Below are 27,864 nucleotides of genomic sequence, written 5' to 3' on the forward strand. Positions count from 1 at the left end.
AGTCTGGTATTCCCCAGCCCCTGACACAACTGTAAAAACTCCATCGTGACAGCATGCAAAACTGCTGTGGGCTCCCAGGTTCTCAGCCAATAGCTGCAACATGAATTGCTGGTCTCTGGTTTATGAAGAGTATAGAGAATGACAGGGAAAAATTGGGAAGTGGCTATTTACCCAACAAAGCAGCAATTTATTACCTAGTAAATGGCAAAGAAACAAAATCTTCAGCTTTAAGACCAGACAGAGCATTCTCAAGCTGCTTGAGCCTTTAAAAAGGGTATTTAGCACTGCAGAACTTAAGTCAGCGTACTATTAAACAGCACTTGCACTTAGCAAAACAAAAAAAAGGGAACTAGGCCTACTTACAGTAATAAGCAATGCTGCAAAATTATCACAATCCTCCCTTACATCTGGGACTGACTGACCTGCCTTCCCTATGAACATATGTACGCAAAACCCAACAGCCTATTTTTGTGGTTAGCACCTGCGCAACATCACCGAGAAGAAAAAAACTAGCAAGACTTCTTCTACACTTAAGAAAAAAACAATTTAACATGTATCGGGTGTGTGAACACATCTATTTTAATATGCATTTACAGGCCGTTGGAGCAGTTTGTCCCGCTGGCCTTACAGCAGTGCCTGTGTTCAACTTTTAAAACCCTCAGGTCTAGTGGCAACAACCTCTTGAGGTGGCAGTTCCTTACGGTCAGGTGTTTGCTTCATTTGATTTCTCTTAAGATGCCTTTTCACAGAACTAAGCCATGTTTGCAGACAACCCTTACATATCCTCCACCCCTAGCACCCTGCGCCCAGCGTGAAGGTCACAGAAAGGCATCGGGCACACGATGCCCAGGGTGCTCGTGGTGGCTCAGATGGCCTGATTCACGCTGAGGCAAATTCCTCCTTTGAACATCCTCGCCCTCCCCTTCGGTGCTGCTATCACAAGCGTTAGGCCTCTCCCGCCCAGGAGAGGCTGCAAAGCCAGGCCACGCGGCACCTCCACTGCTGTCCAGCTCGGAGCCAAGCGCCCGGGCCTGGCGCGGCCGCCCCGGGCGGGGAGCTGGGCACAGGGCACAGCCGCGCCGGGGCTGCCTTTGGGAAGTGCGATCCCAGACGGACTAATATGGCTGAAACCGGGGGATGCGAATGCTGCCCCCGGCCACCTCGTGCCGCCCCGCCGCCAGGGGGCGCCGCCGCCCGCCGGGCCTCGCCCGCTGTGTGGCGGGGCGCGGAGCCGCCTCCCGCCTGGTCGGCGCCGGGCACCGTTAACGGCGCCGGGCCCAACAGCTGGCCGCTCGCTCCCAGCGGCTCCCGCGGACGGGGGCCCGGCAGGGCGGGGGGAGCACCCGCACCGGGCAGCCAATGCGGAGCCAGTTCCGCCCGCGGCCCCGCCCCTGTGGGCGGTCCCGCTCGGCCGCGCGGGCTCCTGAGGCGGGCCCTGGCGGTGCGGCGGCTGCTGCGCTGGGTCGGGGTTGGTCTCGCTCGCCGGCGCGGTGCAGCGCGGCTCCCCGCCGGCCCGGGCCCGCTCCGTTGCTTGCAACGCGGCGCCGAGGTAATCGCGCCGCCGAGGGGGGCGGGCGAGCTGCGGCCTGGCTCGCGGCCCCGCCTGGGGAATTCTTCGCCCGGCGACCCGCGGCTCCGCGCTGCTGCCGCCAAGTGACCGCCCGGCCACGGCGCGCCGGCTGCCCCCAGCGCCGGGATGCGAAGGTGAGGCGGGGGCTGCGGCGGGGGGTGGCGGAGCGCCGAGCCGAGCCGGCTCTGCGCCGGGACCTCCCTGCGCGACCGCGGGGCTCCGCGGGGACCGACCGTGGCAGCGCGCGGAGGGCACAGAGGCGAACTCTCTCTGGTAGCCGTTTATCTCAGGTTATTTTTATTGGAAAGTTGTTTCAAATTCAAGACAGAACAGCGGATAAAACGCCACTTCAGAACGCGTGAGACGCTACAGGAAGCGGAAGCCGATTTCCGCGAGTCAGGTGTGTGTGTGGGTTCCCTCAAAGAAAGCTGCCGTCGAGGTAATTCTGCTACAGACTTTGCAGCGTCAGCTGATGCGCCAGTTCTGTCCAGTATTAGAATTTGTGCTATGGAAACTTATATGTTACATTGGAAGGGGCTTGTGTTTTGGAGAACCCAGCGGCTGGAGCACCAATAGAGAGGAAAAAATAAGATTGAAAAGCTTTATTTATGTACATTTTCTGTGAACAGTATCTGATACTGTTAATCAGTAGCCTCCAAAGGCTGTAAAATATAGCATTTGAAGGTTTAAGATAAATCAATCTATTTTTCAATACATACGAAATATATTTTGCTATAAAATCTGTCACTTTCAGTATGAACAGAAGTGAAGTATGAACGTTCAGCATAGGGATTGTACAGGGCTGTGCTTTGTCAGCTTCTGTGCAATCTCTGCAGGGTATCAAAACTGGCTGAGGTTTTCCTGTAACAAGTGAAGCTCCCACTGAAGTCAGTTAGAAAAATTAGACAAGGGAAACGTGAATAATGATGTTTAGAGAGGCAATCACCAATAATGGCATCGACAATTTACATCTTTATGCTTTAGAACAAACTGTTTGGCAGAAGAAGACAGAAACATGTGTGATGTGTTTTCAGAGTTATCACCTGGAGGGATTTGATCTTTTGTCACTTTCCTCCAAAAGGGTGCAAGGGACAGGACCCGACAGGTACTCCTGCTGATTTTTATGGCAGTTACTATGGGTCTGGCGCATACCAGCACTGGGAGTCTGTTAATGAAATCCTGGCACGCAACTCTGGACCGTGAACTGTGTTGAGGAAGTTTAGGTACTGGTTTGGATTTAGTTACTTTTGAAAAGGTTTCTTATTGAAGACATTCGGTGTAGCTGCTTGGAAATTATTTTGTACTGCCAATGATCAACGATTTTGCACTTCCAAAAGCTGAAATGAAAGAGCAGCAGCACAATAAACTGTGGGCACTATGTATCCAGTTTTGATAGCCATAACCCGGCCTGTGACATCTGAGCATTTAAGAAGGGCTGCTCAAGCTAGTTAATGGAAATTGGAGTTGTTAACTATGATCTAAAAGCGACAGGAAAGGATTCTTACAGCTTTGACAGGGAAAGAACAGTTGTATTTTCTGTCCCTGAATGAGTTAAAAAAAAAAAGTTTGTTACTAAAATGCAGAGAAAACTGCAAATACATTATGCACCTCACAACAGCAGGAAACAAGAGGGGCTGTATCTCTGGATTCTGTTAAAGCCACTAGTAGATAGATAATATGTTGATTTCCAGCTTAAATTATACCAATAACTTACAGAATTAAACCAGTAATTGGTATTACTCTGTTCTTGATATGCAGTGCAAGTATCCCATATACCTAAATAGCAACAAACCCTACAGTATAAGCAGTAATTATGCTCAGAAAAACAAATGCACTGTTCAGAGCAAGGAAAAAAAACCCCACAACCAGCCCACAAACCCAAAACACTTCAGCAGAAAGTTAGGCTGTTCAAGTCTGAATTTGTAGAAGGTTTCTTTGTACCACTCTTGCCTGTTTTCATAAGGCACTTGGATGTTTTTGTATTTCTGGGGAAGCGGGGGAGCTGGGGAAGCAACAGAGGCTTCTGCAAGCTGCCTTTTTATTCAGTGCATCTCTAAAGCAGGAGTGGGCATCTTCCGACTTACTCAAGAAACAGTAAACAAAGAAGTATACTCTAGAAGTAAACTGGTTCTAAAATTACATTCTGGTGCTACAAATCAGAGAAACTAAATCCAATTATATGTAGATGTGTTTAAAATAAATAAGATACTGTCTTTACAAGGGGGAGTGTAACAGAAGGAAATAGCTTTATTTGCAATTAATTTCTATCCCTGTAGGGCAATCCCTTGGAACCTGAACCAGTGGCTTCCTTGTGCTGTTTTTCCTGGAAAACTCTTGCTCTGAATGGCAAAAATGACACTATACACAGGTTTCTTCTTTCTGTCAGTATTACCTTGGGAGAAAATAGCTGTATACTATTCCGTTAGCTATTTGGAGCAGAACCAGTCGTAGGGACACTTTCAAGTGTACCTGGGATCCAGGAAGTTGCTTTGGCTATGTCAGTTGCCTGCTGTGAGAAACTTAGCGTTCGTAGTTTCAGCTTGAGACCCTCATGCATTTACTGCCAGTGTCATTCTCCCAACTGAGCCTTTCTTAGGAGCAGACAGCAGTTTGGGGGCCCTGTTTCCTGGTCTGATGCTTGTAGAATGAGGTCCCAGGCTCTACTCTTACGTGGCATCCATAGCTAGTCAGCTGTGAACAGAGGGATACAAGCCTAACTCTTCTGTGGTGTACAGTATGTATCCCTGTCAGCTGGGTACCTGAAGCTGGGCACAGACTGCTCCGTTGGCAGGGCCTGCTGCATTACCGAGCATTTCGTGCGCAGCTGTCTTGGTGGCAGTTTGTGGTTTAACAATTTGAAAAGAGAGATCTGTGTAACACGGCAAGATGCGTCAATTAAATCAGATACATAGAACAGCCATACTGTTTCCAATCGTGAAGTAACAGAAAAGTGATGGTTGGTTGAGTTTCTTAGGAAAATGAGAGAAATATCACCAGGGATATATATTCCACACAAACATGCTCAGTAGAATGGACACATTTTCTGTAATCTCATTCCTTTCCATTGTGTTTCAGTGGAATAAAGACCCCACAATTTGTAAATGCCAAGTCCTGTTAGACATCATGGACCATTTCAATGAGATACATAGTTTATCTGAACTTTTCCCCATCACGTATGGAACAACTGCATCAGAAATCTGAACTAGTTGTCATCAGAGAGACAGAGCTGCTACATGGATATTGTTAGCAAAAAGCTGTTCTCTGCAATGATGAATTATCTCCAGTAAGCCAAAAATTAATAGATTCTGAGCCTCTGATGTAATTTATTTTCCCCTACTGGGGAGAACCTTTCTCCCTTCTAGGCTCTTTTAAAAGGAACATTCTCTTATGAATAAATATTGCAAATAGAAAAATAAAAATATAGAAACAAACTTATGTAAACTCAAGCCCTGAGGTATTTCAAGCACACAGTGTAACTTTTATACCTGACATGCAATCTAAAGGTACCAGTATTTATGGCTCTGTAAAAAGGTCCCATCTTTCTTTCCTGCCTTACACCCGCAAGAAATGGTGAGAGGTTGAGGTAAGAGCCCCATGGAAGCTGTGATAGTCACAGAAGCAGAAACAGAGGATATTAAAGTGCTGTGAGTCTTTCCCCGTCCATTTGCACACTTCAGTTGGCTTCCACAGGCCGGTCAGATTCTACAGAGTATGACAAAACTGCTGCTTTTCTGGATATAGGCTCCACTCCTGCACCAGCATATATACCATATAGAGTCTTGCAGGATAAAGGGACTTCTAAATAAAGATTTTAGTGGCCCCTTTAACTCAAAGATGTGTAGAGCGGTGTGTGTGCGTGTCTCAGGCTAGCTTGGGAAGCTTAAGCACACTTTGCACTGCAATTGCTCCCAAATGACTGCATTATCTTGCCAGCTTCCCACCTCTTTCCCTCTCTTCCTTTAGCCTGGATCTCGTTGGACATGTTTCCTCCCCCAGAGCTTTCTGTATTTGCATGAAGGGTCCAGTCCTAAAAAAAATAAATAAATCCAGTCTCTGCATGACAGTGAAGTCGGTGGGTCTACTCACATGATTTAGTTTGTGGGAACAGGCCCTTAGCCATTATTTTTTTTTTAATAAAGTCCAGTTTTATTAATTCTACTCTGTTTAGGCTTTGGAAAGAACAGTTACAAAATGGATCATAGGTCTTACTTTTTAAAATGGCGTTTGTTCCTCTGCTGATACTTGGCAACCAGGGGCTTAGTGTGAAAAGGTTTCAAGCACTGTATACCTACGGGTGTGTGCACACTCTTACACAGTGAGACTCTGGAAGAATATGCATGCAAACGTGCACACACAACATATTCCATTTGCACATACTTACCTAAACAAGGTACTGCATATACAGGTACCTACTCATGTGCATATATATTTGTAAGAAGAAATATGCATGTGCTTACACAATGTCTATAAATGTGTAAACTCTTAATTGCACATATACAAACATTAAAAATCGTATTAGTCTTAGATGCACCTTTGCTTTTTTTCCATTAAAAAGGACATTTTAAATTTTTTGTTCACTTCAGTTTTACTGTAACTAATACAATTCACCTGCTCACCTACTGGGATATTTTCCTCTCAGTATGTTAAAACACTAATTAAAATGCATTACAATTATTAAATGGGGTAGAAGAGCACTTCTTGTAAAGCTTAGTCTGGAACTCCTGGGACATAGTTGTGCAGTGAAAGTTTTAGATCATGTCTCTTGTGTTACGGATCACACAGCACAGAACCATGCTGAATATCATGCCAAAGATCTAGAAGAGAAGGGATGCGATTTAGGGATCCACTTACAAAACAGTTATAAAATTGTCTGCATATCAGAACAATCTGAAGGTTCTTTATGGCAGAGTAGCAAGTGGCTGCTTCCATCTACAAACCCCAAGACATCAGACAATTAACATAGAAATTTCACTGTTATTTAAAGCCAAGATTTTATCTGCTCAGAGTAGTTTAGCTATTCTTTGTTCTAAATGTCAAGGCCAGCATAACAGCCCCAAACATTAGTAGTATTAACATTAATTTCACTGACATTGATAACTGTGAGTGTTGGTATTATGCTTAGTATTGCACCAAAAGGTTCTGAGTTTCAGAATGCTTCTACATGGAATATTGTACACATGTTTGAGTAAGACAGAGGACGATTCCAGAGGACCCAGGTCTCTGGAACTGGTGCTGAGGATTGTGATTTTACAGAGAAAGCCAAGCTCTTAACAGTTACTACTCAAGACCAGGACTATATGTTAAATATAAAACTCTGTTTGTGTTAGGGAACTAATTAACTAGAGGGAATGTTAAATCAAAAACAGTGGGTGTTGCCAGAGCCTCCAGAAATTTCTTTTTTTGCCACAGGCTGACTCTCCAAAGCAGGTAGCAGCTACCTCCTGAGGCTTCATTGCTAATGATGGGAGATGAGCGGTACTATCAGGCAGTTAAACCACTGAGTTAACTATTAGTTAAAACCACTAAATCCCTTCCCTACACACCTCCCTAAGGAAGGAGGAGACAGCTGACCAGTCACACTCCATGAAGTGTCAGAAATAAGCACAGAAAAATGTACAGACATGTTTCTGCTGCTGAAGAGGTTATCATTTCATAACTTCTGCCATAGGTGAGGTGGGAAGCCATAGAAGAGATGTTCCTATTTCTAGTGTACCCTTGTAGAGCAATGAGGTTATTGGAACTCTTTACCACCGATGTTGCTTTGCTGTATTTTTGAGTACACCTTCACGTTTTATACTAATCACAGGATTGTTTAATCCCCTTTACCCATTCCACGGTTCCTATTACACCCATAAAACCTTCATCTGCTTTAAAGTGTCCACATAAACCTCCTGCTCTTCGGGGCAGCTTTAATAATATTCTAGCTCCTCATGCTGCTTCAGACTGCTGTTGGTTTCTGAGTCTGAAGGAAGTCGTGGTGGACGCCTGCTGGGAAATGCTTCCTGCACTGGACACAGACTGCCCGTTCCTGCACATCCTGGCAGCAGGGTGACATCTATTGGTCACAGCTCTGTCGTGAAGGAGCAGACCACGGGAATACCATACACACTTGAGGGAGAAGGTGGGCTGTAAGGAAAGGTGTCAGTGCTTTGATGACACAAATCGATGAAACGGCTACCTGTAACTAGGTCCTGCGCCTTTAGGAAGGAAATGCTGTTTGGAAAACTCGGCAGTTTAAATCCTGTTCCTTTAACAAAAGATCTGTGGCCTAGAAAGTCTGTTTCTAAACTATCCTTCATATCGAACCAATGCTACAGCCAGCATTTTCCTGGAAAGCTATTTCTATACAAACGGTAGGTACTCTCTATTCCTTTTGCAATCTAAGGAATCGATCCTCAAAGGGCCTAAAGCATCAGTCTGCAGTTGTTTTGGAATAGATGAAATGCTGCTATGGCCTTTTGCTTTTCAGTTTGGTTCATGTGCATTCTGCTTTCCTGCTATTAAAACAAAATAAGGTTACCATTAGGTACTTCAGATCCTGTCTAAAGACACAAAAGAAACTGATAAAATGAAGTCACACAAGTCTGCTTGCGCCCATGTGGGCAGTTTCCAGAGAGAGGACACACTGAAAGTGACAAGAACAGCTACACCTCGGAGGAATCTCATCAGCTGCTGCAAAACACCTTCTGTAAAGCTTTGAGTAAGGGACAGGGTACTGAGCTCAAATATAGATTTGAGAGTGAGAACGTGGATTTACTCACTGTGATGCCAGCAATTGCAATTCCAACAATTCCAATTAAATGCAGATTAGCATCAATTACATTCTGGATTTCAATCAGGCAGTTCTATTAAAAACAAAATGGAAAGAGTTTTACTCCTACAAAAATATATTCCAACCAACTCCATCAGCTGTTCTCACTAGACAACAGATGAACGTGAAGAATATTATTGCAATCACTGTCCTATTTCTTGCATCTATGCCTTGTGTTTTGTTGGATGATTTTCACAGCATATTCCCTTTTCTAGTGAGACTTCTGTACCGCTTGCCTGTACAGGCTGACACATACAAATAGTTTTCTTACTATCATTCTTCCCTAGATTTAAAACCCTTTATAAGATAGGCTGTGCTAAATCAAGAAGTTTGGCCCTTCAGATTGACATTGTACTCACAAGCAGATTCCACAGAAGACAGAAACAACAGTGTCCTCCTTAACACCAACAGAGTTTCTAGTCAGGAGTCTCCATGAGTGATTAAGGCAGACACTTGCCAAAATTCAGCATTCATAGGGCTCTTAATTTAGAACCCCTGTTCTGCTATGTCCTTCCCACTTTTCAGATGATGTAATATTTTCTCAGCTACCATGGGATGCTACAAGCAGGCTTCAGAAATTGAGGGGTGGGCATGTTCCATATGATGTCCAACTTATTTCTGCTTCCACTCTGTTCCATTTCATGTGGAATTTCAGAGGTAAAAAGGAAGTTCTTCCTTTCTTACAGATTCTTTCCAATTTTACGAAACAATTGACATGAAAAGGTGATTAGAACAACCAGAACAGAGCACACTTGCCTTTGGCATCTGGATATTCTCTGGACAGGGTAATCCCATTTGTTGTTCCATATTATCTTTACCACAGCATTGGAGCTAAATGAGAGAGAGAGAGGGAGTGGGAGAGAGATGAAGGATCAAAGAAGGGCAAACTGTAGGCTTGTTTCATACTGAAAGTGAGACAACAAATAACTAAAAAAAGGAAACAATATAGATCAAGTAATAAATTTATGCCCTACGTTAACTGCTACCTCTCGTGGAGTTCCAGCTGTGTGGGTCAGATTTCTCAAAAATCAGTTTGTCTGAAGCCATAGCAAACAGACAAATTTGTATTAACAACAACTTCCAGAAAGGATTTTTATCACAGTATCTCATAACAAAGCCAACAATTGGGTTTTGGAAAAGCAGATCCCTGGCATACAAGGAAATGGGAGTTAAAGGGAGAAAGTAGAAAGGTCAAATAGTGCGTACAGAATTAAGGGCAATGCACAAAAGCTACAACAGAGAATGCTAGCATCTTTATTTCTGACAAAATGTAGTTCTGGGTTTGGAGACAGTAATAAATCAGAGTGTTTCAGAGGGTTTGTTTTTCCTGTTTGCCTGTCTCCCACAGAATGCTTGGAATTCCTCTTTGGGTCAGAAATAACAGCTATGGGAGCAGGACAAAAGGGTCTGAGGTTGTGAAATGTTTGTTCTAAAGAATGTGGGAATGCTGTAAGGAGCAACAAAGCTTGGGCTTGATCTCTGTGGGAGGCAGTGTACATACAGGATGGACACAAATAGGATTCAGGAAGTCACAGGTTCTAATTCTGATTCAGATGCTTTTTGGGTGGCCTGAACTGAGTCACATGTGCTTTTGGTTCTTTACCTACTTAGTTCAGTGGCAGGATTTGCCACATTGTATGTCCTGGGACACAGGTCACAGTTTTTTCTCTGACAAATGCAGACAGATTCAGACCTTTCTACCTCTCTGCATTTGTGAGTATTTATATTTGGATTTTAATATTCAAAAAGGCCATAATAGTTGTATCTTCTGCACAACAAAGACAAGAAGCATCAGCCTGAAATTTAATTAAAGCCTGACCATTTTCACTTTCAAAGGTAGGGTTCACTTGTGATCTGAAACCAGAATTTTGACAGAGCCATTGGGAAACTGGGATGTGAGCCTCTGGCTCCATTTTAAGTAATACTCAGTTCTATACTTTCATACCTCAGTGGGAGACATTTTGAATTTTAAAAGGTAATGTGACAGCAGAGTACTAGTGCAAGGTACTAAAGTTCAGGAGGACTACTCACAGCCAAGTGGTAGCGAAAGATAGTCCTGTTGACCTCCCCCCCTGGATTTTTCATATAGTCATCATAAATGTCTTCATAGATTTTCTGGGCTTCCTGTATTGCCTGTAGAAATCAGACCTTCCAAGTGAGTGGCAAGTAAGTCTTACTCCCAATCCAGTGCAGACTTCCAGCTTGTGTCATCAACCTCCAGAGCAGAAAATGACACCTGGTAAACTGCAGTACCATGACTGGAAATATACAAGGTTTTGTGGCGTAATGGCGTTCAGAGGAACTCTGCATGGGTCAGAATGTGCATATGCTGTATTCTGTGTTTGGTTAAACACTGTTAGTTGGAGAAGTTCCGTGCCTGAATTTGTTTGCCCTTCTCCCAAGCAATACCCTCTTATCATACTGTTCCACTTGATGTTCCTTATGGATGTAAGGTTGAACCACACCTACAGATTTTCTTTACTACAGGGGGGCAAAAACTGCACCCCATTCTGGACTGGTGATAACACAAGCTCTCATTGACTCCAGATAAGCATGTCAGAGAGTATTCCTGGGAAAACTCTCCCGGAAAGTTTTCCTATGCAAGAGCCAGACTGTAGGTCAGTTGGCTTTGGAATCCGTAACTGCCCTGTTACTACATTAGAAGTTCATGCTACTTACCACTTTCTTGCCTATAAAGGCAAATACTCCAGCAGTGACCTCAGCTGCAAATATCACCAACAAGCAAGCAAAGAACTGCAGAGGAAGAAGAGAATCTTATATTAATATACCTTGCGCAATTCTGCTTCATATGGACTGCCAGTCAGTCCCCTCATTCTTGCCCAGGCCTCAACAGCCCACACAGTAACTGAAAGGAAGCTGCTAAGCAGGGTCCTTAACAAGGGTGTCAAGTCAGACTGCTTGTAATACGGAAAGAAAGGTGGAAACAGCAAAGATGTGGCTCAGATGGTAGCTTCAGAAAAGACAGAAGGTCATTCCAGGAAATACATCACATGAGACAAGCAATGGAACTTCATGTATGGAAGTTCTGCAGTATCACAGTGGCTAGAGCTGTTAGATTAGCCAGTAAAAGGACATAAGACATTTCAGGTCTTGGACAATAAAGATCTTTCTGTTAGTGACATAATGCATATGCTTTTGAATGATTTTCCTGTGCATCCCAGGCCCTTGAAACCTTTTACTTACTGCTCCAAGTAAGCACTGAGACTCCCGCGCTGCTCCACAGCACCCAAAAAATCCAACTGTGGTCATGAGAGCCCCTGCTCCCACCAATACATAGAGTCCTGTGAAAAATCAGAATCAGACAAGAATTTAAGGTTTCTCTTCCCAAAGTCTGCTACCTATTTTGTCAAAACCACACATTTATAAGTAACAATGGTCTCTGGGTCTCACAAAGAACACCTACTACACAGCAAAGTTTCTCTTGCCACAAAAGGAGACCAATGATTTCTTCAGAGTTCTTGGAGGATCTCAGGAAGACGAATAAGAAAACTTCCACCTCCCAAGTTTTTGTCTCAAGGGCAGCTCAGTCCTTGAAGAACATGTATCACACCATCCAGAACTGCCTTACAACTCTTCAGCGAGGAACAAAAGGCAAAAAAAATCCAGTGTTGCTAGAGGGCTTATTCTGTGACATTCGGGGCTGGAAATGAGCTGCAGACTGTACGCTAGAGGGCACAGTGAGCCTTGCTCCCAGCTTTGACTACACAAATTTTTAATGGGAATGTTTAGTATTCTTAATTACCAATTTAAACATTATTTTAAAATCTGACCCAAATCTTTAGGGTTATCAGGGCTACTGGCATTTACTGTTAGCAGGCCTTGTATAACCTAGACTAGAAAGCCCTACAAATAACAGTTTGCAATGCTTCCTAGGAAAATGAAAAAACAATTAATCAATCTATTAGTGCAGAGCATCTAGCTACTCTGCCACACAGACGCAGGCTGCTTGGAGGAAGCGAACTCTTGCCTGCTGTCCATTCATTGGCACATTCCTGTCCACCACTATATATCAGCCCAATATCTATCCCAGCTATTGTGATCCTTCTCCTCCCCTCCATCCTTCTTGCCCTGGTACCTTTCTTGTGCCAGGGACTACTGCTGAGGAATACATTCTGCTAAACAGAAATAAAACAATTATAATTAATACAGCTTTGTCAGGTCTGTGAAGCCAGATACGTGGGATTTGCTGCTTGCTGACTGTGCTGGTTGTTCATACTCTGTATTTGCTAGATTTTTAGGTTTTGGCATCTTGTGACTTACTAGGACTGAGCATTCTTCAGGCTAATACTTGTACACATATTCACAACACAGTGTTTTTTACTGAGGGAGGGATTTAAAAGACATATGTGACTCAGAAGAGAAAGGTCAGCCCCTTGTGGAAGACGAATCGGAAAATACAAACAAATTCTTGCAGGTGCAGAACCTGCTGTTCAACTGCAAAACAGCAAACCTGCCATTTCCTGAGATCTCCGTGGTAACAGTGTAATTACTAAGATGTTTTCTGGACCCTTTTCTGCATGTCATTCCCTACTCCAGTCTCTGTTATTACTTATTAGGGAACTTAACAGAGACACTTTTTGATTAAGAAGACTGGAAAGAAGTCTTCCCATTTCTTCTTGTTGTTTCCAGGTAGCAAAGACAAAGCTCTCTGAGGCTCAGGGGTGAGACCACTTTCAGGAATTTGGAGTTGCTTTTGTCTGAGAAACAGACTTAACATTTCACTTCCATGACTCACAGCTGAACCGCTACCTCAGTCAGAGCTTCCCTTTTAAGGCAAGTTACAGGAAGAACTCATGCCACTCGCTGCAGAGCTGGGCTTGCTGTGCATCTGGCCCCACAGCCGGGCGGTTAAATCCACCTTCTTCCATCTTTGCTCAGGAGAGTTCAGTCCAGACTTTGTCCTTTCTCAGCCTGGGACTAGCAGTTGCTGATACTCAGAAAGCTATTTCTGGACAGAAAATAATGACACTTAAAAATACTCCACAAAACCAGAAGCATTTTAGCTAGTATTTCTTTTCTTAGTGGGCCATATGCAGCAGTGTAGGCGTGATCACTTCAAATCGTTAATAGGAATAGACCTAAACTGAAAAGCAAGACACTCTAAAGAAAAAGAAAAGGGTGACAATGTATGTCACCCCTTAGAATCACAGTCTTACCTAGAAATATCATGCACGGATAGCCATCAAAATTAGCCCAGTTAGGGTCAGCAAAGCAGACAAATCCAGCAGTTTGGTGGTGGTAATGTCATACATCACTATGCATTAGTATCATGTGTCAGAAGTAATTAAGTGTCCTGGTTTCAGCTGGGATAGAGTTAATTTTCTTCTCCGTAGCTGGTATGATGCTGTGTTTTGGATTTATTATGAGAACAATGGTGATACACACTGGTGGTTTTAGTGCTAAGTTATGTTTACACTAAATCAAGGACTTTTCAGTTTCTCAGGCCCTGCCAGTGAGAAGGCTGAAGGAGCACCAGAACTTGGGAGGGAACACAGCCAGGACAGCTGCCCTGAACTAGCCAAAGGGATAGTCCATACCATAGAATGTCACACTGAGTGTATAAACTGGGGGGGTTTGCTGGGGGCTGCTGATTGCTGCTGGGGGACTGGCCGGGCATCGGTTAGCAGGGTTGGGCCAACTGTATTGTGCATCACTCGGGTTTTTTTTCCCTTTGGGTTTTATCCCTCTCTCCTTCTCTCTCCTTTTAATTGCAATTGTTGTTTTTGTTATTTATTTTATTTCAATTATTAAATTTTTCTTATCTTAACTCATGAGCTTTACCTTTTTCCCAATTCTCCTCCCCATCACGCTGTGGGGTGTGTGGTGAGTGGCTGTGTGGTACTCAGTTGCCAGCTGGGGTTAAACCACAACACTAAGCTTCACTAAAGCCTGTTCCTTTCAAAAAAGCAGGATGGAAAGCACAGCCTTGATCAGCTTCTATTCATAAGCACTTCCATTGTAAAATACAAAGCCTTGGCATGGCCTCCAATTTGGCATCTACAGCACAGCAGAGAAACAAAAAAGACACTTAGTTTATAGTCACAAAATGGAATACATTTGATACCTAGAAACTGACACAAAAAAGTTCACCACAAAGCTCAGCATGGCAAAAAGATGTCTGCAAGTCAGGTCAAGGCAGAGAGCTTGTTTCGGTGAATGGAAAATTTTGAGAAGACTAGCTGCAGCTTTTTGTGAAGCAGAAGTAAAAAAGTACAAGGTAGAAAGGAAACAAGTGTTTGTAGTCTGTGTGAAATGTTTCCTTTTACCTCTTTTTGCCTCTGTGCATTTGCTGATTCCTAGTTTTGTTACTTTGATCTATGTCTGCTAATGAAGAGGAGAGAGGGGCTGACAACTAACTAGTCTCCGAGTTCACTGGCAGCACACAGCCTATACAAGAGCAGACAACAGAAGAGACTACTAAGAAGAGGCACACTGCTGTGGCATTAAGGACAGATACTGGACCTAACGGCAGAAACCTGCCATCTATGTGACTGCCCACAACTTGGGAATATTAATTGCACCTGCATGCAGGGTCCACAAACCAAGTCACTCTTAGCCCCTGAATGCAAAGGGATGAAGAGGCACGTTCCACAGAATTAAAAGCCACGTGCAAAATGCAACAGAAAACTGGCTGATCTGAGCAGATGCAGCCAGGACACCGATCACTGAGGTGTGCTGAAGTAAATACAGGTTTCTTTGTAAACCCAAGAGGATGAATAATGAAGTGTCATCGGAGTGGGTTTTTTTTTGGAGAAAGCCTGTTCTTTTGACCTTTTTTGAAGGAAATAGGGTTTGGGGTGGTGGTTTTTTTGGGTTTTTTTTTTCCTTGTTTTGTTTTAGCTGTGCTAAAACATCCTCTCCCCATACAAATACGCAGATTTTTATAAGCTGTGAAAAGAAACTTAACACTTCTGCTTTTTGCAGTAAGTCAGGTGAGAGAACACCTAATAACAAATTGATTTCCCTTCTGACTAAAAAATAGAGAGTGTAAGAGTGGGGGAAGCCCATACTTCAGCCATTGTTTCATTTTGAACAAACAAATTTGGAAAGCAGTAAAGCAGCAGCTTTTCTATGTACTTGATTTTTGATTCATCCCGTGAGGAAAATCATTATTTCCTGAAAGGAAAATATCAAAGGGGTGTATTCCCTGAGAAAATGCAAAGAGGAGGGATCCTATTTTCTAGCAGACTCTTGCTTTGCAATTACAAGGGGGATGAAAAAGTTACCTGGCAATCTCAGAGCTGCCTGTGGCTCCCAGTAGTGAAGAATGGCAAATCCACAACTCAGTCAAGAGCTCTAGACTGGCACCTATGTTCACGGCACAGAGGTATTCCCTAAGATGCTGTTTCCTCTGGGTATGAGCACATACACCGTATTGGGGCTGCACTTGGATTTGCAAGTGTGAAGGCGACCCTCAGGAAGGATAAAGGGAATTCTGTGTCATTTCTGGATGAACAAAACCTTTGTGATTTGCAGCGAATACAGAATTTCATCATTTTAGACTAGGTAGAAGAGAAGGATGGAATTTTATAGCTGCTAACTGCAAAATGTTTTTATGTGGATCAGGGATCAGCCCCATTTTTAGAAAAATCACGAGTGAAATCTGCAAGACATCTGTTCTTTGTTCCTTAGAGCAATTAAAAACTGCTGTCAAGGTAAATGCAAATTATGCGTTACGAAGCTGAAAGGAAATGTCACCAGTTCTTTAGTCTGTCATATGGCACTTGGACAAAGTAACAACTGTCCTTAGAACGGGAGTCCTTCTGTGCTCCCATTGCCAAGAATCACGTGACAGGCAGAAGCGTGTACTAATGTTTATGAACAGAAAGGAGACATTACAACATAAACCAGACAGGTAGCAACCCACTAATGTGAAGGTTAAAGCCTTTCTAATTTCAGACAATGCATGAACCATCACCACCGCCACTGGATACACTCTGCTGGCCACCTAGGCTGGTAGAGATCTGATTTCACAGTCTGGAATAGAACTCACTCCCAGAGTTGTTTTTTGATATTTTTTGTTGTTGTTGTTGGTTTTTTTTTTTCCAAAATCTTACTGATAGTTTTCAGATACAAATCCCCATCTAGAGCCTACTGCAAAGAGCAGGAACAGACACTGGCCCTCTGTCTGGCTTTATTTCACATGGGTTTCTTGTTTACCTGGCTGCTATGATCACTTTCCATTTGAAATAATTCTACTTTTTCTTTTTTGGGCTGGGCAACTACCACTGAACAAACCACAAACTGTTCATATTCCACTGAGAAAACAAGCAGCTCACTCAGTTCTTGGTATAAGGGATAGAGAGGCAGTGATGAGAGCGGTCCTAGAACACAGACTTGAAGAGATTTTCCTGAGGCTGTATGTGCATTACTGTCTGGGAGGCAGATGTGCTGTGAGGCTCTCAAGCCCTCACTATAGCACCAAGGAACCTGCAGTCTAAATGCACTATTGGAAAAAATGAGAAACGCATGTAGGAGTTGGAAATAACAGGCCAGACAGGGACGCGTGTATGCTGCACATAGTAGCAAAGTCAGTTTCTGAAACAGGCTTATTACTAGAGATTACCATGTTCGTGTCAATAGATTTTTAGTATATTTATCTATAAAATATATTTACAGCACTGGAGAGGAGAGGCAGAGTACTGTGAAGGAAGATGAATTTCTGGAGGATTGGAACACACCCTTAATTTGAGCATAATGCATAGACATAATCACATCTTGTGTGAATTCAACAGGTATTTTGTGGTTAATCATGCAGGAACCACAAAAGCATTACAGATACCAGCCAGTTTCTAGGCTTCTGATAATGCACAAATTTGAATTTAAAAGCAGTCTCACCATAATGTAGCCCTCCCCATTTTCCGCAGAATACCAGCACTTGTTACGTATCTTGTTCCCATGCATCTCACAACCCTAAATAATTAATGTCCCATATTCACGTAAGCCAAAGTACGTCAGCTATTACCTTCTCTGTAGTCTCCAGTGGCTCTGTCAATATCTACTTCACCCTATACCAAACTTCACCAAAATCAGATGTAATCAACATACCTGTATTAGGTGGGTCTGTGCTATGGCAGCTGCACTTCACAGAATCCTGTGGCAATGGATTCTACAATTTAATGAATAGTGTGAAAAACTTCCCAACAGGGAAGTTGTTCATAGTGCATAGTATAATAATCTTGTCAAACTTCTTCATACTTTTTCTAGTTTTATTGCATTCTTTTTGACCAGAACCACATACAGCATTCAAGACACTGAGAGCACTGGAAATTTACACAACATTGAAATTTTTCAGTCGGATTCTCTTTTCCTAACAATTCCTGACATTTATATGCCTTTTTGACTGCAGGTGAGCAAGGCACTTTTGTCAAGAACAACTGACACTCTTAAGATCACGTTCCTGTGTGGTTACAGCTAATTTGAAGTGTGCCAGTGTTTACGCTGTTTAGATTATCTGTTACCATTTGTGTCACTTTGCATTATTGATACTCTATTTCAATCTGCCTTTCTAATACTCAAGTATTTCGATATTCTGAAATCCTCTCACAATTCTCTGCAATCCTCTTTAGATTAAGACACCCTGGATAATCCTGTGTGTATGCATACATTTCCATGCAGGTATCAACAACAATTATACGCTTCTAATGCTTAAACACAGAGGCTCCAAGCCACCCAAAAGGGCAGAGTCTGGCTGTAATGCATTCACAGAGATCTGCAGCTCCCACAGCAGCAGCAGTCAGGACCCAGCAGATAACTGTCTTTACCCATCCAAGTGCAGATGAAGTCAGTGCTGGAACAAAACAAGCCAACTCAGTCAAAACCCTCTCTGTAGATGCTTTTCAACTGACGCACCCCAAAAAGGAGCTAAGGGCTTTTTTGTTGTTTTATCTTTTTCCAGCAGACAAAATGCTTTCCTCTTAATGGCTTCATAGTGGACAGCCCCACTGTATTTCCAGCTCTGTCAGAATGAAACCACAACACGGGACGTTTCACTTCAGATAGAACTGGTTATATTGATTCTTTTTCTTGAGGCTACGTTAGAGAGTGGCATCTAGAGCAGTTAGTCCTTTTAAAGAGAGTATGCATGAAGGACAAAGCATGTAACCAAAAAAGCCTGAGCGTTCCTGGAGTTTAGTGTGCTGCTACAGCAAGAAACATCTTGATGTCTTTTTACTTCATGCAAGACCAGTGACAGGTTTATCCCCGTCACCTAGCTCCCTTGCTGCAGGTGGCTGTTTCTGGAAAAGCAGAAGTGTTGAGGCTGTGGTGCTGGGCTCTGGCCTGAGCATGGGCGGGCTGAGCAGAACCAGATACAACTGCTTGGTTGCTCACTGAAGCAGGCTGAGGGAGCCCCCACATATGCAGTGAGCAGTATTCGCAAGAGTTCAGTGTTCGCAGCAATGTGACCAGTGTGCAGGCACCAGCGTGACTTGCAGCTGCCTAGAGGAAGAAGAGGGTGCGTCAAAGAAGGAAATGGCGTAACTGTCAGTTCAACTGTTGTTTCTATGTGGAAATGGCTAGCTTTTAAATAGCTACACATAGAGTAGGGTGGGAGAAAGCTTTACTCAGGAGGACAGTTTAACAGGCAAAAAGCATAAAGTGCATTATTATGCTTAAATGATTAATAAAAAAAAAAAGAAGAAAAAAAGCCTCCTGGATCTCAGCCTTTTGCAAATATAAAACAATCAGCCTGAGGCAGGTGGATACATTATTCCATTAGGCTTAATTAACTTGTTCTGTCAGAATTCTAACTGTGGTCGCTTTACTCTGCTAGGTGGGATACTGACTCTTAGGAACTAATTGCTAGGTTTTATGATCCACCACAGAGACTGAGGACTTTCGAACAACTCTCTCATTTTGAGTAAGCTTTCTTTTTGGGGATAGTAGTGGTGGTGGCCTATTTTTTAAGCTGATTTCCAGTGCAGCAACTTTCATTTTCCACTCAGGGCTACTATCAGCCTTTTCTAAACCACTTTTCCTCAGCTGCAGAAGAGAAGACCTAGAGACAAGATGATAGGAAGAAAGAAAAGCTCATTTCTTAAGTACAACTAAAAGCCTCTCCAATACACTTGATGGTATGACCATCTGATGCTTCTCTTGTGGTATTGCATCTCCACACAGACACTACTTTGCCAACAGCTCTCATTTGAAAGGCTGATAGTTTGAGAGGCTATGGAATTTGGAGAGAAAATACTGTTGACTAAGGGTATAGTGCTTGACTCCAAAATACATGAATAGAACTACAACAAAATGAGGCACAGCAGCAGAGAATTTCAGTTTACATGGATTTAACTGCTGGCCAACCCCTGTTTGTATGGGCACCCACTACTATGGAGAAAACCTACTAATATCCTTCAACTCCAGACATGACTTCATACCTAAGGCATGTGCCATCTAACTGTACCTTTCAAAGCCAGCATCATCACTCATGGTCTCACAGACCCCAAGAAAAAACCAGAGCCACCCTGAAACTTCTGTCCACAACTGTTTGGCCCTGATGAATGCCTGGACCATGGATTGGCTCACGGAACTGGAACAAAGAGAATGTAACATAGCAGAAAGTTTGTGAGCTCTGGCGGTGCAGGAGAAGCAGTGGTTCAGTGCTACCAGTTATGAGAAAGTCATCCAAATTGATGCATTCACATTCATCAGTTTTTGTTACCATTCCTGATGAGGCTTGTTGGGTATGTACACTTCATTTTTATTGCTACTGGCAGTGGTATGACCCTCTGCACTTCTCTTATTAGGCATACAGAGAGTTTTTCCTCTGTGTTGCCCAAGGAACCGGAACAGACTTTCCTCTTCATCCACCAAAAGCAGAGGGGGGAGAACAGATGTCTTGAACTGACCCTTTAGAAGTTCCTGTGTTAGTTTTTACTTCACAAATGCTCAATTTGCGCTCAGCAGGCACTTTGTCTGCACTTCTGTGCTTTAGGTATTTTTAAATTTAAGAACAGTACTATTACAAAGAATCAAATAAGGACCAATTAACTGTGAGACAGCAATACTGACATCTTGGGTTCACACATCTCTCTTTTCCTTCCGATTGTTGCAGACTTTCCTGTCCAGTAAAAAACTCTCCAGAGTCTTGGTACAGGAGTCTCGAGAAGGATGAGCAATCTGAGGGTATTCCCTTTATTCAACAGATCTTTTCTCCATTTGGTCAGTACAGTGTAATAGACAACTTTGATAAAAAAGGTAAGAGCCCAGCTATTGACCTTTGCTGAAATTATGGGGTTTTTTCTTTCTTCTTTTTTTTTTTTCCTCTGAAGTACAGCTAAGAGAGGAATACATGCAATCTACCAGAGCTGAACTGCAATAGAGCAGGAAAGCTACAGTTTTGCCTCACCACTTGAAGCACAGGCACAAGAAATGTACTATGAGATGGAGTAACATAAAAATATTGTCATGCCTGCCACTACACTGGGAACTCCAAAAGTTGGGGAGCTGTACGGAGATGGTGTCCAATTTTAGGAGGCCACTCCAGTGTATGATACATCTGGTAAAGTAGATGAAAACTGCATGGGTCAAAGAGTTCCAGTCTTTTCTGTTGTAGGCTAAAAAACTGCAAGCTGCAGTGGGGAATATGGATCACTGAATACAAAACCAGAAGCAACAGAAAACAAAGAACACATATGTGCTTGACCTCAGCACTGCTGCCTGTAAGTTCTCAAACCAACAAAAACATTTCAGTGGCTGGAAAAGATGAACAGGCCTGGTTGCCAAGTCATGGCCTAAACTATTCCAGGGGGCAGAAAAGACAGCTGGACTGCTGGTAAAGAACAAGGCTATTTAAGGAGACTCATCCTGGCCTAATGGAAAATGTAAGGATATAATTATCAATTATTTTAAACTAAAACAACATTTCAGATCCAGGAAAAAAAACATCATAGGGAAGCACAAGGGAGAAGCTGGTTAGATTCAGCTGGCAGTTCAATCCAGGTACAAAAACAGCAGAATGTGCTGCTCTTTAGAAGCAAGAAAATTAGCTGGTTTCCACAAGATGGTGATTCTGGACAGTACTTCCATATGCAAAACAAACTCTGAATGCAGCTGCAGTGTTGTTCCAAGCACTGACACAAAGCTGATCTGATCACAGGGGCTTGGGTTATCACAAGGCAGCCACAAAAGTGGTCAGTGGAACAGAGCTGAAGAAATTATTTTTAGATATATGGCCATATGTTTATATCTCCAAGTCATACTGATGATCTGCTTTCTCTTTCAGCCCTCTGGGCAGCTGCTCCTTGTGGGTTGAACAGTGCTCCATATTAAGAATTCCTATGCAAAATTCTGGCTGTCGCCCAGAATGCATGTTACAGAGCAAACACACAAAGGCAAGTAAACATCACTCCTAGACTCTCCAGGAGAAGGGCCCAATACACAGCTGTCAAGGGGGACTCAGAAATGAAATCTCCTAGTGAGGTAAAAGCTCTAGAGTGTGACTGTCAAGGGCAGCCTTGTCTGCTGTAAAAAACAAACCTTGCTAAACTTATCACCATTCTTTTACCACCGCCTGAGTCACAGATTGTTAACGGCCTCAGACTTCTGAATGGCTGCGCAAGTCACAACAACATTTAACATGATTTGTAATGAGGGATAGCCACAGAAATTTTTTTTTCTTCTTTAACAGGAATGCTTCGTACAGAGCACAGTGCTTAGTACAAAAAAGGGCCAAAACTTTGCTTTTGAATTCAATCAAAAGTGCAAGTTTAAAAGAATTCCTGACATATTTATGTCCTATTCCTTAGCACTTCCTCTGCTAGCAGTTACATATTACAGCATACAGCTCTATAAATACATGTCACAGCTCAATAATTAAATGTCATGGTATATGACAAAACTTACAAGAACATTCCTCAGGACTTCCCAAAATTAACAATTCCACAGCTTTTGTAGTTCCTGTTCAGGACTGAGGCAGATTAAATCTTTTTGAGACTTAAATACCCAGGCACCAAAGAATATCTTGTTTACACAGTGTTACAGTGTGTACCGCAAAGCTGTGAAATTACTGTGGTGCCTATTCACATCACAGGATGTATTACTTTCTAGTTTCTAACACACCAACAGTACTTGATTTTGAAGGCCAGAACATCCTTCTGTCTTGCTTAATCTCCTCGGTCAAATATAAGCGGATAAGGCAGGGAAGAGTCCCAAGAAACAGCACAGGAAATTCGGCAGGTATAAACTGGATCTGGAAATGAAGCTGGTGGTCTAATATGCTGCTGACATAGCAGCTCAGATGTAAGAGGAAAAGTAAATCCTACTTCCTGTGTCACTGGAGGTCCTACAGGGTATTTTACAGTAACCCTCAGGTCCCAATCAAATTTTCATCTGAATGGTTTTATTCAGCCTCATAAACTCCCACAGAAACTTTGCTGGACATAAGATTCTGCCTATCTATTCCCACAATACAATATAGTCAACTCTGTGTCTCTAGTCTGGTTGCATATATTAAACAAGCTTGGGGTCAGGACTTTGGTGTATCAGAGCCAAGGTCTTCACTAAGCGATTTGGGGTATTAAGAGTAACTGCACAGCCCAGGCAATATTCCTATTCCTGTAATGGATAACTGACTGCTACAGGACATACTGAGTCAACCTCCATTCCTGGCCACCCTGTCAGAGTGGCTTGATGGACAAGGCAGGACTGGGTACTCATTCACACTTGGCATTTGTAGATGGCAAAAATCTTTGCACCAGCTGGATTTATTGAGTGAGTCGATCTCCAGAGGTGAAATATTGAAACAGAAAAAACCCTGCCTTTTCTGGTGTAAAGACATGTTACAGTTGCCGATGGATAAAGAAATGCAATTGCTGGCAGTCCTAGACAGCAGCTATTTAAGGATGACTATAGGTATGTAACACAGGTGGTGTTTCCAGAAAACCCAACTGGAAGTCCTAGGGAGAAAAAAAAAAATTGTTACATGCCTAAAATTAGATATAACCAATACCAGTTCTGTGGGCTTGGGGAACTGGTTGGTTCTTGCCTAGGCTGGACAAACAGTTCTTGAGATAACTGAACATGGTGTACTTTTACTTTTCAGTCCTGGAAGGATTTGCTCTGATGTTACTCAGAAGTCACACTGAGGGTCTCTGTGTGGAGACACAGAGAGAACTGGTGAGCAAAAGTGTTACTGCTGCACTGGTGTTAGAAACATTCAGAAATGACACTGTTATTTTGTTGGCTAGCAGCTGCACAGAAAACTCTGGGAGGATGTACTGCTGAGCCCCATGTTCCCATCGCGGCTTCTGTTCTGACAGTATTAGCACAATTCACTGAGGATATGTGAGGACTGGATCAAATCAGAGAGCAGAGTTCAGTTAGGCCTAAGGAAGTTGATGCCAAGCAGAGAAAGGACAAAAGCCATCATGCACATGACGCACTGCACCAGAACATCCAGTTTTGTGTAGTTTGCCCCAGGAGTTGTTGGCCTTCAGGTAATTCAATGCATAACATATGTCACATGCCCCAGGATGAAACCAAGGCAAAAGGCTACTGTTATCACAGGCACTTTAACTTACCCATGAAGAAATACTCTGGAGACTTTTTCTCTGAAGCAAAGTCTGCCATAACCCCACCAAACCGCAGCCATAGACCAAAGGCAATGACAGCCAATCCTGCCAGCTGGAAGATAAGCAAGACCAGTCAATACTTTGGTAACAACTGGCTGGAGAGCATCAAAGAGGTGTCATTGGCACCTTATGCTTTCTTGAAATCCCACAGCTCAGGATTGCACTGTCAGAAAATTCAGGATGCACTTGCCAGTGTTTGGTAACAATGAAGTGCAATGTCCTTCTGTCTGTCTTTTAGCCCTTCAGCATAGCGGTGCTTCTGAACATACTAGTGACTTTCAAACCTTGTAAATAAGCTCATTTAGTTATCAAAACTTGGCCTGAATTGCTATGGGGAATGGGAGCGGGGCGGGGGGGGTGTTGTGGGGGAAAAGCGAGTGCCAATGAGGACAGGCTGCAAAACCCATGAGGAACACTCTGCCCTCCTTCCTTAACCCTCAGGACTGTGTGTGGTAATGCAGGAGGCCACTCAGAGCCTGGGTCTGGGTGCTGTTACTGTAGGAAAAGCATCTTATGATGAAGTGCTGTGTGATCCAGAATTAAGCCCCGTTAGCTTGATACACACCAAACTTTTAGGACAGGAGGAACTTAATTGACTTTTTTTCCAACCCTCCTAGCTGTTTTAGGGCTTTTTGGACTGAGAGGTGCCCCCTTCCCCGGTATGTATTACAGGTCCAGCTGCAGTGTCACAGGATATATGATGCTGTAGAGAGACCAGCTGGACCCCTGAATCATCACACCAAACTGCAGGAGACCATTTGCCATTTCGGAATTGCTCCTGGTGCTGCTTGGTCGTAAGAAGCGTTCCGTTTGGAGGCCTGCCAGAATGAGAGGTTTGTATTGTTCTTGGGGATGTGCTGAAGTTTTGCTTGGGTCAGCTATGACAGGGCATTTTTCTGTAAATCATCATGGCATCCCCTATCAGAACTAGGAGGTAAAAGTATTATTACAGTGTACAGTATCTTGGACTAGAGAAATGACTAACAAGCAAGTGTTGGGTTCTGTCAAATGCAAGGAAAAAATCTCTTTAATGCAAACAAGACTAGGAGTGTTATGGCATGTTGTTTGAGGGGAAAGATCTATAGACAGTGGTCTCAGACCCACCGCATGCCTAACATATTTATAAGCCTACCAGACAACGGTGTGTGTCCTGGCAGAGAGCTTCAGCATCCTACAGGACCAGGCACAATGCTCTGCTACTGTTCTGATGGCAGCCCAGAGCCTAGGCCTGTAGCAACTGCGCAACCTGAACGAGATTCACAAAACACCTGCGGCTTAACATATCCTTGGCAGCCTGGTGTGGTGCTTTTTTAGCTGGCCTCCATTGCCTGGCAGTTGATTCATCTGGCATAGCTACAGCAAGCAAAGCAAGCAGGCAAGCACATGGCAGAAGAGCTTGGGATCGCGGCTTTCCTCACAGAAGGGTCACAGCACAGAGGGTCCCCTGCCACTCTGGCCATAATATTTGAACCTCCCTGCTTGCAGGCATGAGCTCAGCCTTTGGACCACCAGAGCACGAGGAGACCCCACCATCAGCCCAGCCTCCTGAGCACCTCGAGTAGTTGGGATGTGTTTGAAATGAATGCCCCCCAGTCCAGCTGGGGAGATGGTTTCTTCCATCTCAGCGAAAAGGCAGAACACAGTAACTGTCACTTTTGTGAAACAACATAACACAAAGCTTTGTCCTTCTGCAGCCTTGCAGCTGCAGCTGGGCATCATCACTCTGCTCTTGGGGCTCGAGCACAGCGGCACTGTGTACCCGGAGATTGCAGTGCTGTCACCAAGAGGGAAAAGCATTTGGTTTAACTGTGTTTTCAGGCATGCTTGCTCCAGAGAGGCTGAACAGGATTATTTTGTGACTTCTTTTCAAAAAAAAACACTAGTAGATGAGAAAGAAAGAAAAAGACATTTAAGGAGATGACGTTGCTAATTGTTTTCTGGTGTGAAAAGCTGGGAAGCTACTGGAAGGGAGAACACAGCATGAGGGAAAGTGAAAGAAAAAAGGAAAGCTTGAATTAATTTGTGCTACGGAACTGTAAGACTATTAGAAAGGTGCAACAAGGGGAGAATGGACACAGCATTCTTCACATCTCCTGAGGGTTCTGCACGAGACACTGGTCATTAGGGCAGCTTCAGCAAAGTGCAGTATGATGCGAGGACTTTCTCTTAGGATGAATTTGCAAAAGCAGCACCTGTTGGCTCCCGGTTTGAGAAGGCTCTGTCAGAGGACACCGCCGGGGGAACCCCTCCCCGCCCGGCTGCGATGCCAGGCGCGGTGGCGAGGTGGGCGCTGCTTCAGCCCGGCGCTTGCGGCAGCTGCCTTTCGCCAGCAGTGGCCTGCCGCAGCAGGCACGGCGTCTCCCAGGGAGAGCCGCGTCTTTACAGAAGCGAGAAGCGCCGAGAGCACTCGCCACCGGGGCTGAGGCAGCGGGCTGCGGGGCCGCTGATCGCCCGGCCGCCCGCCCTCGTCCCCGGGGCCCCCGCAGGTGGCCCGGCCCCCCGGCCCCGCCCGGTCCCCCCCCCGGCCCGGCGCTCACCCAGAAGGTCAGGTTGAAGATGCATAGCAGGATCTTGATGCAGCGCATCCCCCCGCGCCCCGTGCCCATGGCGGCCGCCGGCTCCGGCAGCAGCTCCCCACCCTCGGCCCGACGCGCCGGCGGCTCGGCGGGGCGAGCAGCGGGGCGGCGCCGGGGGGCAGGTGCGGGGCTGGGCGCGGCGAGGGGCGGGCCGGGGCAGCCCCGACGACCTGGGCCCGCCCCGGCGGGCGGCGGGTATGGGGCAGCTCCGCGGCGGGGAGGGCGCCCGCGGGGGGCCGGGCCCGCTGCCCGCAGGCGGCCGCCCTCCGGCGGGGCCTGGCCGTCCCACCCGGGCGGGGCTCGGGCGACAGCGGGAGCAGGGTGGGCGCGGCCTGGGCTCTGCCGTGTGAGCAGCAGCAGCAGCGGCAGCTCGGCTCGGCTCGGCTCTGCCGGTGCCGTCGGCGCCGCAGCAGCGGCCGTCGGGGGCACGTGGCAGCCCCTGTCACCCTTTTTTCCGCGTGGACGCAGTCAACCCCCCCGGCGGCCCTGGGCGTGGCTGAGCCTCGGGCCAGGGCTTTAAACAAGACACAGATTTGCAGAGGCTAGGATGTGCACCCGTGGAATCGTGAGCAAGTTCGAGGACTGGATGTGGGAAGTTCGAGGGTAGCAGGAAAAGGGCCGTTTTCCTTACAGCGGCTTTTGCTAACACTCATAAACTAAGAGCCCCTAAAATTAATTTTCCAACCAGTAATATTTCCACTTTTGTTCTCAAGATTTTACCAAAAATGCTGACTCTGTTGCCAAAGTCTCAGATCTTTCTTCTCTTACAACTTTTTTCAGCTGCTGTTTTGTTTCTCAGTCTTCAGAAAGTCTGAGCCTGAAGCTGCCTGTGGGGCTTTGACAAGGGAGCACAAGGTAAGGTAGAGTCTCTTGAGAAATGGGGTTTCTATGTTAAGACACTTCCTCTCAGTGTTTAACGAATAAAAGTTATTTCCTGTTCTGTGCTGCATTAAAGTAACTGTACGGTTTTACCTCTCTGGATTGTTTTCATGTTTAGAATCAATTTTTCCCAAGGTGTATGTGGAAACCATGCAAAAAGACATAAGAAAAGATGCTTGAGTCTTATTTCAAATGCAGTTACACTCACCTAATGATCTGGCCGTACCGAAGGATGTTGGAGGTGGTTTCTCTTTTCAGTCACTCAGTGGTTTGTTTTCAGCCTGGCAGCATTTCAGGAAAATCATCCCAAATAGTTTATTTGACTTGCAATAGCAGAGTTTTATTAAGAATCTCTTGTTCCATTTGCAATGAAATACACTTTATTAGTTTTTTTTTTTTTAAAAAGAAACATTCAACCTACCTATGACTTAAAGC

General features: G+C 44.5%; 1 protein-coding gene across 6 annotated transcripts; it reads right to left on the reverse strand.

The window, feature by feature from the left end:
- Window positions 1-1,846: 1,846 nt before the first annotated feature.
- Window positions 1,847-26,729, reverse strand: TSPAN2 (tetraspanin 2). Of its 6 annotated transcripts, XM_056361370.1 has the most exons (9): window positions 26,512-26,548; window positions 23,924-24,026; window positions 14,184-14,399; window positions 11,586-11,683; window positions 11,061-11,135; window positions 10,413-10,514; window positions 9,138-9,212; window positions 8,332-8,415; window positions 6,543-7,696 (listed from the first exon to the last, which is right to left on the reverse strand). In XM_056361370.1, exons 4-9 carry the CDS (start codon window positions 11,649-11,651, stop codon window positions 7,499-7,501), a joined length of 600 nt encoding a protein of 199 aa, XP_056217345.1. In that variant the 5' UTR covers window positions 11,652-11,683; window positions 14,184-14,399; window positions 23,924-24,026; window positions 26,512-26,548; the 3' UTR covers window positions 6,543-7,498. The 6 variants fall into 6 exon arrangements, with proteins under 6 accessions (XP_056217341.1, XP_056217344.1, XP_056217342.1 ...); XM_056361366.1 differs by lacking the exons at window positions 6,543-7,696; window positions 14,184-14,399 and adding an exon at window positions 1,847-5,597 and having other exon boundaries at window positions 26,512-26,722; XM_056361369.1 differs by lacking the exons at window positions 6,543-7,696; window positions 14,184-14,399 and adding an exon at window positions 1,847-2,075 and having other exon boundaries at window positions 26,512-26,720.
- Between the last annotated feature and the right edge of the window lie 1,135 nt (window positions 26,730-27,864).

The sequence above is a fragment of the Falco biarmicus genome, chromosome 16, assembly GCF_023638135.1.
Source record: "Falco biarmicus isolate bFalBia1 chromosome 16, bFalBia1.pri, whole genome shotgun sequence".
Lineage (NCBI taxonomy): Eukaryota > Metazoa > Chordata > Aves > Falconiformes > Falconidae > Falco > Falco biarmicus.

Bases quoted from the DNA above. Each gene is read 5' to 3' on its own strand.
- TSPAN2 (XM_056361365.1), bottom strand. From the start codon at position 26,580: ATGGGCACGGGGCGCGGGGGGATGCGCTGCATCAAGATCCTGCTATGC. The intron at 10,515-11,060 runs GTAAGTAGCATG...TGATTTCTACAG, and splicing joins CCTTTATAGGCAAGAAAGTG to GCAATACAGGAAGCCCAGAA. The intron at 8,416-9,137 runs GCAAGTGTGCTC...TGTTTTTAATAG, and splicing joins AGAATATCCAGATGCCAAAG to AACTGCCTGATTGAAATCCA.